The sequence below is a fragment of the Amphiprion ocellaris genome, chromosome 2 (genome assembly GCF_022539595.1).
Source record: "Amphiprion ocellaris isolate individual 3 ecotype Okinawa chromosome 2, ASM2253959v1, whole genome shotgun sequence".
NCBI lineage: Eukaryota > Metazoa > Chordata > Actinopteri > Pomacentridae > Amphiprion > Amphiprion ocellaris.
Genome location: NC_072767.1, coordinates 27,587,750 through 27,601,229, shown reverse-complemented (window position 1 = coordinate 27,601,229; position 13,480 = coordinate 27,587,750). Strand labels below are relative to the sequence as shown.

Sequence of the window (13,480 nt, the reverse complement as noted above, 5' to 3'; positions counted from 1 at the left end):
ACTACTCAGGAACTTAGAAGATTTCAGTCCTTGGACTGTCTGAAAGTTAAATCTAACAGAGACCTACTGTGGGACTTAGAAAATTTCAGCCCTCAGACTGTGTGAAAGCTCAGGTCCTGAGGACTCGGGAGGTCTGGAGGCTTTGAAAAGTCTTGGAATTGAGGGTTCCACCCTCCAACCAGTCCAACCCCCTGAGAAAAACGGTCGAGACGAGACTCGAGTTAAAAAAAACTCGAAAACGACAAAAAATAGATGATAAATGCGCAAAAAAAAGAAGAATTTGTATCTGAGCGAGTAGCTCAGGAGGATAAGAAGAAGACTACCAAGCGGTAGGTCACAGGTTCGAGACCCGCCACCGGCCTTTTTCTTTCTTTGTCTTTGTCAGAATTTTGAGAAAATTTAAGCCGTGTCTGGTCTTGAACCAGCGACCTGCAGCTCCATAGGCAAATCCTTAACTCACTGAGCTACAGATCAGATACAAAGAAATAATTTCGTCGTCCCTTTGGCATCGTAGTTGCTGAAGTCACCACATGGGTGGAGCCAAGGCGGAGTCTGGGTGGAGTCAGGGCGGAGAGTAGGCGGGGAGGTGGGTGGGTGCCTCCCCCCTCTACTCCCCCACCTCCCCCCACCGCCCACCACATCTTCCCCCGCCCGACGAGTTCTTCGAGTCTCCACGAGTTCCTCGAGTCTCGACAGGTTTTCCCGAGTTTCTTGAGTTTCCACCAGGTCGGAGGCAGAACAAGTTGTCATGAAGAGGTGTTGAAGTCGGTCAGGATGGACTGACTTTTTACGGCCACCAGAAGGAAGACAACTAGAAGAGCAGGTCTTTAACCACCATCCATAAAATCCATGGAGTCGGCGCCAGAGAAATGAAAGAAGGTCAACTTTTATCAACCTCCATCCAGATGTTCAACTTGATATCTTTACTTTGAGATTTTTAGCACCACAAACCTTTAGTATCACACTTTATTATCCTTTATTAGGACTTTCATGGAATCCACCAGCAGATTTAGTTTTTGTTGAGAAACTTTATTCTTGTCGTCGTGGGACTGCAGTATTTAAAACTGTTCCTTCTATTTGACCTCTTGTTAATTAGTTTTAGTGGAGAAAGTTTGAATTGTCAATTAGTCTCTTAAAAACTAAATAATAAATTGGATTAGTCAAGAGGTTTAAATTTCTTACTTTGTCATATTTTAAATATGACAAAAAAATATAAAAAATAAAGCATCTTGAGACAATTTGACCTGTAATTGGCATTATATAAATAAAATTGAATTAAAATTGTATGTATCTTGTAATGTTGGAGTAATTCAGCAATATATGTTTGAAAACACATTTTCTTTGTCCATTAATCTGTCGTTTTCTCCAGTAATTCATTTCTTGTTTTGGTTTATAAAATGTCAAGCCCAAATATATTCAGTTTACGGTCATAAAAACCAAAAAGATTTACATTCATGATGCAGGAATCAGGCAGTTTTTCACTTTTTATCTTAGTTTAGTCAGAAAGACAGTTGATAGTGTGTGAATTGTTGAAGCTTGTGAGCCGTAGAAGGTTTTAATCTTTGGGGCCGAGTGTCAGAAAACATTTAGAAACCAACATCAACAAAGCACTCAACAAAGGGAAATCCAACTTTTGCATGACAATGTCTAATTAAAGGACATTTATTTCCAACGTAAATGTGCGATATTCATCCTCTGGAGCTTTCTCTTCACATCGTCTTACACCTGGACTAGTTTGGTCGGGAGCGTGTGCAACAGACATTTGAAAAACTGCACTTTAACATCAATGAATGACACTGAAGTTTAATCTCTACATAGATGAGACTGAGTCTGGATGTGCTGCTCTGTCATTAACTCTTAAGTTTAGGGAAAGTTAAAACAAAAGAGGACAGTTCAGAGAAGACTTGAGAATGAACTTATTTTGAACAAACATCTCAGACTTTCTGAGCTTCAGCACCTCTAGCAAGATAATTTAACAACAAGCAACTCAAGAGATCCAGAAGTTGGCGAGAGTTAGCTTTAGCTGAGCCAAAGAACATGTGGGACGCTAACCTAGCAAACATTTCTGACTTTTCTCTGTGAATTCTGAGAAATAATTTCCTATTTAATGACAGAGCTACACATCTTAACTCAGTCTCATTAAAACAGACTCTAATTCAGTGTCATCCATCCATATTAAAGTGCAGTTACCCAAAATGTTTGTTGCATGAGCTCCAACAAAACCTGTCCAGGTAGAAGGCCACTTTGACAAACAGGAAGTGGAAGACTCCAAGCAGATTTATAGAAGGGGGAACCAGACTGTACTAAGTGTCGTCGAGTATAGAGGGGTGTTTTGTGGGTTTTTAATGCTAATAATGATTATTAGTGAGACATTTGGAGTAGATACTCATTTGCAGTAAATGAAAGTATTTAAAATCTTGAGTTAAACTTAGAAGAACACAAACTCTAACAGAAAACTTTGTTGATACGTTTTTGTTTTGTTTACAGATGTTAAGTTAAAGGAGTTTTATTCGTTACGTATAACCAATCAAATCACTCCAGAAGACAGAGCGACCACAGGTAGATAAAGGTTCAGAGCCAAAGTAGCACCATTTTTTAAATGTATTTATTACCGTAAATCAGTAAAAAATAAAATACTGATAATCAGTAAATCAGTCAGCCCACAATTACTACAATTCTACAATGTATGTCTCTTTCCTTTGACTTGTTATTTGTACAATATACGATGTATATGATGGCGTTTTTTCATACCAAAGGCTATACTATGATGTTTTCTAAGAGACATACGATGCTACTCTGTTTGTTCTGGCCCTGGGCAGCTGCACTCCTCCTCTGTTGTTTTCTGGATTGTACTCAGCTGCATGCCTTCGTCCACCCGGCCTCCGTTGACTCGTCCCGCCTGCCGTCTCTGGAGCTGAAGCTGGATTGGAACAGACCAAAGTACAGTCCAATCACGATGCCAGCTGCCTCTCAAAAGGCTCCTTCATCTGGCAGGTGGCAGCACTTCTTCTGAGGGGAAGCTGAGCTGGCCTGGCAGAACTTTGGAGATGTGTTCCAGTGGTTGGTGGATGTGTGGGGAGAGAGAGAGGGACCTTTGAATTGTTCAGAAAGGAAAACAGAGAACCCATTGGTAGTTTTAGTTTAGGGTGCTACTGCGGTGTGTTTTTGGGTTTTAAGAGGTGAACAGGAAGAGTTTTTTTTCGTATTGATTATCTTTTACTTTGTTCCTGGTTGGAATGCCCATCAATGTCAACATGAAGTTCACTTTTAGTTCTGTTTATTTATTTTTATTTTACTAACACCCATTTGTTTTTAACCCCCTCACATATTGTGTTGTTGTAAACTTACTCTTTCAAATAAATTCAAGAGCGACATGCTATACTATGATGTTTGTTGGGCGACACGCTATACTATAGGCTTTTTTAATTGACATATTACTGTGACTTTTTTTTGTTTTAGTTTTTTTTTTTTTTTTTTACACAACATAAGAATTCGAACAGTTTTAAAAGTTACTATACTTTTACTTGTGCAATGAAATTATTATTTTATGGCATTTTTTAGATGACATATTATACTCTGATGTTTTCTTGAATTACATACTATTTTGACAATATACTGCACTATGACATTTTTTGAACCACATATCATACATGACAATTTTAGGCAACATCCTATCATTTTGCGCTTTTTGAACCACATAATAATCTACGTTTTGTTTTTTTTTCTTGCCAACATGCTGTACTATGAACTACAGGCCATACTATGTTATTCTTGAGTATACTATACTTTGACATTTTCTGAACTACATCCTATACTATGGCGTTATACACAGAGTGCTTTGGTTACATGTTGATTTATAATCTAGATTTTTTTCTGTTTTGTTTTTTGACAGGATTACCACAGACCTGACTGTGAACACCATCGACACCCACCTCAGGGAGACGCTGCCTAAGATCTCAAGGCTGCTTGGTCGTGGTCTTTCTGGCACGTACTCTTCCAAGATGAGCCGGGAAGTTTAACACTGATGGAATGACACCAGGTCTAAGCTGACAAACTTCCAATTCCTCCTCAACCCATAGTCTCTGGGAAACCTACATGGAGTAAGAAAAGTAGACAGAGAAGTAATTAAGTCTGTACACAACATATTAAAAAGAAATCATGCTAATAAATTAAGTACAAAGAACCGAATTTGCCAATATACTGGAGACCAGAGCTATTTAATTTGATAAGTATAACCTTGTTTGGTAACATTTCCATTATTTGAGAGCAGTCCTAAGAACTGCCTGTAATCCCAATCATAAAATGGGTTTGGAGGAAGAACATAGATGGTAATCTGGATATACATGAGTCTGGCTTTATAACTACTATTGGTAGTATTGGTGGTAGTAATAGCAATGTGACTACTACTTGTAGTAGTGATAGTACATGAACTGCTGTTGCTGATACTGGCACTGCTACTACAACTTGTAATACTATTACAAATTCTGATACTACTTCTATGACTCTAACAGCTGTTTATACTACTACTGCTGCTTGTACTTTTAGTATTACTACTACTGCTTGTACAACTATACTACAGCTACTATTAATCGTCTGGTATTTGGTTGTCAGGCTGCTAGCTCGCCTTAGCGTTTTGCTAGTGGCTAACTAGTTAGCTCTCACAGACTGGAGGCTCTCAACAAGATTTAATACTGAAAAAAGAGCCAAAAACTATTCTTACCTATGAAAAGTCATTCCAAGTTTCCTTGTCTCAATCGTACGACGCAGTGTGTAATTGTATGCAGCACAGTGAGCCGGCATACTTGTTTCCGTTTTCACGCCGTCTACATCAACGGAATGCACTGAAACTTTGCTCCCACTAGCTTAGCCTCGCTGTAGCACGCAGCTCAAAGGGGCGTGTCCTATCTACTGATTCATATCTATGACAACAATGGTGGCTGCACATAAGGACGCCTGACGTTGATTAGCTGCGTAAATACCATTATATACAGTCTATGGTAAATACGTATGTGAATCGCATCATTGGCTGCAGCAACCAGTCACCGGTCACTCACTGACTCACATTGAAAAATAGCACAGAATGAACTGTTACGTGTTTATTTTATTTACAATTTAGGTTGGATTTTTTTTTCTGTGCGCGGAGACCGTGTAAGCAGTGCGCAATTGCGCACGCGCGCAGCTTAGAGGGAACAGTGGTCAGAACCCTGGCAAACTTATTTTCATCAGTTATATAGTTTTTATATATATATATATATATATATATATATATATATATATATATATATATATATATATATATATATATATATATATATACATACATATATATATACATATATATACATATATATATACATATACATATATATACATATACATATATACATATACATATACATGTATATATATATATATATATATATATATATATATATATATATATATATATATATATATATATATATATATATATGTAATCACTTCAGATATTTTTGGAATTTTTTTGAAGATTTTTCCTAATTTTTTGAAAATATTTACAAGAATTTTCTTGCCAAATTTGGGGGATTTTTTTAAAATAAAACTTTTCAGGGAAATTTTTAATAAATTATTGGAATTTTCTTCCTGACGGTTTTGCAAATTTTCAGAAATTTGGGAAATTTGGGAAATTTTTTTTGCATTTTTCCAGACAAGGAAACAACATTTTTTGGTGCCCGTAAATGAGGACAACAGGAGGGTTAAGACTGGCCAATTGGAAACGGTCAGAGAGGAATTTATGCTGTTGAACTGCACTATGGGAAGTGCCCCATTCAGGGGATTTGATAAATTTGTTTCATTTCAGCAAACATATAATGAAAACTGTTTAGTAATCAGTCTAGGATAACGTTATTTCTTTTGCACCGACAAATCAAAGATAAGATGGTTTTACCTTAGCTGACATGTTTCAACTGCAACTGCAGTCTTCTTCAGAGCGTCATCTGACGTGAGCTGACGTGTCCCTTTTTATCATGTGACCGGTCTGACAGATCTGTCAGAATCTGTCAGATAGGCCACGCCCCCCACCGTCCGGTGGTCTCTGGAGGATGGAGTCCCAGGTATTAGAGGGTGTAGGCCCCCTCGTCCCGGTTCATGGAGCAGCTCGCCCGCTTCCTGATCTGGATGGCCTCCTTGATCCATCGTTTATGCTTGTTGGTCTCCGATGTTACAATCCTCCCCCTGTCCCAGTCCATGATATGATTATTTCTTTTGCAGTGATCCGTGATGGCTGATTTTTTGTTTTCTTGTTCGGCTTTTTCTTTTTGTGTTCTTGTGAGTCGTCCGATTGTTTCCTTTTCGCATTCTGTCTGGTGTTCTTTTCGTCTTGTGTTGAATGTTCTGCCTGTTTCTCCAATGTATGTTTTCTTGCAAGATTTGCACGGAATTTCATGAATGATATTGCATTTCTTGTCCGGTTCTATTTTGTCATGTAACATGTCAGCTAAGGTAAAACCATCTTATCGTTGATTTGTCGGTGTAAAAGAAATGACGTTATCCTGTAATAGTCAACGACAAAATGAACATCATCCAAATAGAAATCGGTCTCTCGCAAGTCCTAAAACAGCAAAAAATTCTAATTCAGTAGATTCAGCAGACACACATGGGATTCAATCAGTAACTCTTGGTAGAGAAAATGAGAAGCAAAGAAGCCCAGTTATTTGCATTTATGTATTTATGTTTAGGATGTTAATGTGGTAAATATGAAACAACAGAAAGCCAGTAAGAGTACACCAAAACAAGAAGTGTGGCTGTGGAATTACTGCAAAATCAATAATAAGAAAACGTCCTATACTTTATATTAAAGGCACTATCAGTCTCTGTCTAAAAGAACCCTGTACTCACACGTTCTAGTCTTAGTAACTTCCTTTAGCTTGTGGTCCTTTTGCAGACTAAAAACAGCAGCTGTCTGTTGTATCAAACAAACACATCACTATCGCTCTGATAAAATATTGATATGATGTGTTAAACGTGTAAAAATTGAGAACATCTCAGTGGCATAAAAAATTACTAGTCACGCACCAAAGGATGCAAAGATCCGATCTATTTTCTTTTGCTACCATTTGGTCCAAAAACACGTTAATACAGCATGTACAAATGCACCCTTGATGTTCTGCTATTTGTAAACAAGTACTGGTGCACATAAGGTGTGGTGTGCAGTTAATAAAAATGCATAAACCAGATAAACTTATTTCCTATTTCCAGAAAATGACATTTAAATATAGCTTTGCTGCTTTTATTTTGATGGTTTACCCAAAAACCAACCACAGATCTTAAGAAATCAAAGGCTTCTTGTGTTTGGATTGATTTTGAGGTGAACCACAGTAACTATTTTAACCACTTTGAGGAGAAACTCTTTCTCACAGGTCAGATTTAGTTTTCTCAACAGCTGCTCCACCTATTTAAAAAATGAGAACATTCCTCATAGAAATTGCACTGTTCAGTCTAAAAGGTTGTTTTCTTAAGTCCCAACATGATCCCAATAAGTCCAGCATCATTTAGTGTCTCTTGTCCTCCCAGTGTTTATGACTTCTGTTAGACTCCCTGTGCAGTCTTGGTCTCAGTTTTCTGGCTGCACATTCAGTTCACTTTGGGGTAGATCTTTTCATAAAAGAAGCTCTGAGCCAGGACATGAAGTTCTCCATCCTTTTCCCGGACGGCATGGGCACGAACAAACTGAAACTGTTCGAGGGCAAACTCGTAAAACTCATTTTCGATTTTCCAGATGTTGGACTGCTGCAGCTTGGTGATTGTCTCTTTGGTGGGAGGCTTCTTCTCCGTGGTCTTTCGCAGGTGGGACTTTTTTCCTGGAAGAACAAAAAGAGGTTCAGTGAGCATGTCAATGTGATAAACACATAGTTAACATTCCACTGAACTGGCTTCTAATCATTGAAGTGTTAATCATGAATGCCTACTCCACTAACAACGGGAGATGAACATTTTACCTGACAATCAGCCATGTTGACAGTCAATAATCAACTGAATGGTTAAAATTTTAAAAATACAATGGACATTTTATATATGCTGCCGAAAGCAATTAACGTTCACCGTAAAAGTGGCTCAGTTACATCAGGAATTTAAAGAACAGATACAGGAAACAGCAGGTTATTGAATTGTAAATGAAATAGCAAAACATAATAAAAAAAATTTGCTTTTTAAACTGTGCCTCAACAGTTGGTCCAACAAAATCCAAAGTATTAAACACAGCAAATGAGCTGCAATCGTCTCTTTTATAACTTATTGCTGCAGAGTTCATTAACACAACTGTCACAGTTAGCAGTTGGACAGCAAGAAGGTGTGTTTGTTTTATCCATTCATATAGGCGGTCAGCAAACACACTGGTAACTTCATTTCATTAAATAGTAAGAGGCTCCACTTGGTGGTGCAACCAGGTACTACAGCTAATCTATAATAGATTTTCTGAGATGCATGCCCTCTCATCCTCTGGCTTATTGGTTAATATATTTTAATTGGTTATATTTTTAACAATAAATAATCCATTTGGAAATAATAACTAATGTCCCTAGCACCAACAGCTCTCTATTAAGGACACCACAAATAAAAACACGTACTTTGGAGTGGCGGGATGAATGCTGTGAAATGATGTGTGTAGTGCCGCTACCTGTTTTGTACAGCTCTGTGGCTCCCTTGAAGAATCGTGGGAGTGCCGCCTCCAGGATCATGATGAAGTCCTCCAGCTCCTCAGTTACACCAACTAACAGATACTCATTCACCAGGTTGTATTTAGCCTGTTCCAGGGCCCATCTACTGCCAACATTCCTGCACAAAACAGCACATATCTGAGATCAGTCAGTGTAGACGAGTGACCACCAACCAGAGATACTTGTGCTGTTGTCAGGATGTTCATGGAAAGGTCAGCTTTCTGATAAATAACTCAAACAAACAAAAAAGAAAACTATGATTTCATTACAAAAACATATCTACATATATAGATTAGAAGGGAAAATAAACTGTAAAAAATATGTTTGATAAGACCTGAGTCAGTATCAAGACATTAGCAGAAATTGTTGAAATTGTTAGCTAAAACCAACAAAGAAACTGTTAAAACAGATGTAACAACAGAATTAGTTTACCAAACGATGAGCAGTTAAAATATACATGGCTAGAAGTAATGGTTAAAAACATGAAAAAAAGGAAGAAAATGAAAGTACAGAACATTATTTTCTGTATAAATAAAGTACACAACTGAAATAATCAAAGATGTGGTGAACATCTGGAGGTCAGATTTAAACGGTCAGTTTTAACAGCTGTAGCTAATGTTAGCTTTAAGAGCAGCATTGTTAAGGCAACAGTGTTTGCTGCACCTGGTGCTAGCTTGATAATAGTAATCATCCATTAACAGGTAATTACCAATGTTTGATATGACATATATTGAGCCTACAAACAGTTTCAGACTAGATCTGTAAACACCCCAACATGACCAAATAATCTGTGCTGAACTGCAGCTCAGACAAAGATCCCCGACCAGATATTTCACCTGACTGTCAGGGAGGAATCAGTCCCAAACACCTGCAGTGTGAGTCTGGTCGGAGCTAGCAGCCTACAACGACAGTTTGGTGGTTAAACAGGGGGGAAACAGAGCTGAGAGGGGTGTCAGATGGAGTAAACTCACCAGCACTCTGAATGGTGGCCGCAGAAGAAGGGAATCTGCAGCCAGAGTTTCTCCGGAGCACAGTCAGACCCTCCTGATGACACACACTCGTCAAAGGTCTGAAACACAACAGAAGCATCAGTCATCACAGCGTCCAGATGAAAAAATTAAAGATTTACTTAAATAAAAACAGATGAGCTGTAAATAAGGACCTTCTTGTCGCCTTGTTTCCTTCGCCGAAGTCCTGGTCTGTAGTCGTCTCCAAACCGCAGGAAGTAGTAATAGGATACGAGGCGCTCTATAGGATCCCGCACCACATTTATGTACATTGGCTTTCCCATCACACTATATCTAGACAAAAAGAGAAAGGCGACATATTCTTTACAGATTTACATAGAACAAATGCAAACTGAACGCTCTAAATACAGCAGACCATTAAGCTGCCACCTTTATAGAGTGATTCACTGTGTTTACTGCATGTAGCAGGCAGCTTTCCCATCAGTGAAAAGGTGGCAGCATGAGGCAGAAGTGAGAGTGAAAGTTAACAGGATCTCGCTCACTGAGAAACACTTAGAGCATTAGGATAATTACCTGTGATCACCGAGATGATAGTGTCAGGAGAGATAAGGACAACAATGGCATTAATCAACACTAAAGCACATGTTAGCAATCAATACACGACCTCCCTTTATCTGCTCTGCTGTTTGTAACTAATCTGGATATTAATGGTATTACAGGAAATGAAGGGCCTTACTTAGAGAAGTCCAGATAAGCTACGTGGCCGTGGTAGAAGCCGGGCTTCATCTCTCTCCACGAGGTGACGTTCCTGACAAAGCGCACCTGGAGACAAAGATAATGGAAAGTAATTATGGAGCTGCAGGGAAACACAGCAACAACAAAATGTCTACATTGTGTTGTGCTATATTTAAGTAGAAACTTTACTAAAGTATAATGTAGAGTTAAGATATAACATATCACAACACTTTCTGATTAACTCTGAATCCCAAAACTTGTCACTGGCCTTAAAATTAACAAAATGACACAATTTATTAGACAGAAACTGTGAAAACAGAGAGAACAGTCACATTTTCATCTTTTTGACCGTCCGTGAAATACTCGGAAAATTGTGACATTTTTTCCAAATTACTTTATTCTGCATGTCTATTTAAAAAAATTGCCCAATATAAAGCATTTGCTCTAAACACATCCTGCAAAGAGCTGAAAATTCTGAGCATATTAGAGGAAATGAGACACCATTAGTGACTCAGCTGTGACATGACAAGAATTCAGTGACTTTGGCTGAACTGCAGGCTGTGTACAAAGAGCAAAGAATGTAAATACTAACGTATCTATAGTATTTAGAGCCACCATCTTTTCCAGAATTGGTAACACCTGTGGGCATTTGGAAAAATGTTGAACATGTTGATTCCAGGTTTTGTCCATAAGAAAAGAAATTCCACTGGTTTCTTCCTTTTTTTAAAATGATTTTTAGCATTATAACTGTGTCATCCTGCACCAAAGACATTCCTGAGTCTCTCTACTTCTAGCCATGGCTGTGTTGTTTCCATGTAATGCAGTGGTAAAATAAGCTCCAGGTGAGTAAAAGTGTAACACTAGAAAATAAGATGCCACTAAACTACCAGGAGTTCATAATGGTAAAGCCAGAAAAAGAGACAGAATTAGAAAATACACAGCCCCCCTTCTAAGCCCCTCCCACCAGACAATCACACACTTCAAATGCACAAAAATAATAAAGCTACAAGCCTAACCGATTGGTTTACTCCATCCTGCCCTCACTGTGTTGCTGGGTAGTTATGCTATCTCACTTAAAGGTGAACTTATAAACCCTTTCCTTTCAGACCACTTCAATTACAAAAATACTAGAAGATTAATACCAAATTTTTGCCTCGTGCCAAAAAAATATTGCCTACCTCACCTTTAATATTCATCACAAAAGGTTAAGCAGATTGAATTGAACAATCCCTGAAAGTGAAATGTGAGGGTGAAAAGTTAGACTGCACAAATACAAAAGTTAGTGAAAGGAAAAAAAAGAGATTCTGAAAAGACATAACCCTCTAATCCCCAGCAGAATCTACAGTCCCGCTCAGTAGCATAAAATCTAAATCACAATACATTATTTTACAATATGTTTTGTTTTCGCTTCATCTAAACAAAGATCTAAATATCACAAGTCATACATTTTCACTGGTTTTGGTTTGTCTAGACCCCATTACTGGATAGAAACGGGAATGTTTGTGTACTAAAATGAGTTGTGAGCTGTGATGTGACGGCAGACTGAATCTTTTCCTCTCATCTCTGTTTGATCGTGTTGAGAGGAGCCGCAGTGTTTGAGGTGCTGCTGGTGGCTGTTGTGAGATGGCAGATGGCAGGATATCACCTCAACACGAGCAGCCAGAAATAATGCTGCAGCTTTGGGGTGTTTACACGAGGTGACCTGTGCTGCGCCCACAGCAACACAAATGAGCTCGATTTCTCTACAGGCCAGCAAGTAGAGAAGGATGCAAAATATCAGCAGGTTGCATGTGTCGAAACAAACACACTGAAGAGATGGAAACATATTTAAATAACCACAGATGATTAAAGGCGACGTGTTTAGTTTTTAAAATCAAAACTGGTTATCGATGCAGTACAATATCAGTACTTTTTGTACTGTTTCTGTTAGTTGTCTGAACAGAATGTAACCTGACAAAAAAAAAGACACTTATCTGAGCTACAAACTATAAAACCTAATAGAACCGTTAGATTTTAAACCTTTGAACAGCTCTTGAGCTCATCATCTGTGATGTGCTGCTTCATGAGAAATTTGAACCAAATCAAAGCTTAAAATTGTGATATTTCACCAAAATCCCTTTATTCCACATGTCAGAATTTGTTGCAAGGGTTTCATTTTTTTGCCAAATTTTGAAAAAGACTTAGAATAAAGGGATTTTGATTCAACATCTTGATTAAACTTGGTTCATTTTCTGACAGAACTAGAAGTAACACATGATTTGTTCAAGGACCAATGGAAAGTTGAAAATCTGACGATTCGTTCTGTGTTTACAGTTTTTAACTGATAATAACGGGCCTTTCAAACTAGCTGTTGAGGTTTGGGATACAGAGAAGTTTGGCAGATTAAAATATACCAGAATTCTCTTTGAAGGCACTCAAATGCTGCATACTGTCTCTTAAAAAACAACTGTGCTGATTACTGTTATATCTATATTGAGAAAAGTGCAGCATGTTTATAATGAACAGAAATGATACATTAAAGCCAGCAGAGCAGTTTTAGCTTTACACTTACACAAAGAGGTGCTGACACACCCACCTTGTTTGGAGAATATTACTGGATTTGTCAGCGGGCTAAAGTGCCTCTCGTCTGTGTTCCTACTGACTTTATGACTGCACTTTATGTTCCTTTCATCTGCTGTACCTGTCATCTACAACCCTTCAATCCATGACAACCTCCTTCCTGGACCATGCTGGCAGTTATGACAACTTGTAGCCTTAAAAAATGTAGCATCCAGCAGCAACAACAATCCTCTGAGCCCCCAAACCCACCAGCAGCTTTGAAAAGTTGCCAAGATCCCACCATTTCTCTGCCAGAAACTGTAAAAACCTAAAGAATAACTGCACTTGAAACTTTCGGATAGTCTTCAAACAATTCCTCTGTGATGTGCTGTTCAATCAGCAAACTGCACCAAATCTAAGCCTAAAATGGCGATACTTCATCAAAATCACTTGATTCTATGTGTCCCATAACAAATACCCAGAATTAACTGTTTACAGTAATCTGATTCTGTGAAAGACAAAAAATTCTGTGTTCCTCAGCCCAAC

The 13,480-nt window shown here is 38.2% G+C and overlaps 1 protein-coding gene and 1 long non-coding RNA gene across 2 annotated transcripts in view; both read right to left on the bottom strand.

Moving 5' to 3' along the window:
- Positions 1–2,444: 2,444 nt before the first annotated feature.
- Positions 2,445–5,104, bottom strand: LOC129350124 (uncharacterized). The gene is made up of 3 exons (XR_008603380.1): positions 4,721–5,104; positions 3,933–4,091; positions 2,445–3,092 (listed from the first exon to the last, which is right to left on the bottom strand). It is a non-coding gene; the product is annotated as an uncharacterized LOC129350124 (long non-coding RNA).
- Positions 5,105–6,683: 1,579 nt separating this feature from the next.
- hs2st1b (heparan sulfate 2-O-sulfotransferase 1b) overlaps positions 6,684–13,480 on the bottom strand; it is a 13,863-nt gene continuing 7,066 nt past the window's right edge. The window contains exons 4-8 of the mRNA XM_023292190.3: positions 10,398–10,483; positions 9,856–9,994; positions 9,665–9,762; positions 8,654–8,811; positions 6,684–7,838 (exon numbers count right to left, since the gene is read on the bottom strand). Coding sequence (XP_023147958.1) covers positions 7,612–7,838; positions 8,654–8,811; positions 9,665–9,762; positions 9,856–9,994; positions 10,398–10,483 — 708 coding nt within the window. The 3' untranslated portion in view covers positions 6,684–7,611. The remainder of the gene's footprint in view (positions 7,839–8,653; positions 8,812–9,664; positions 9,763–9,855; positions 9,995–10,397; positions 10,484–13,480) is intronic.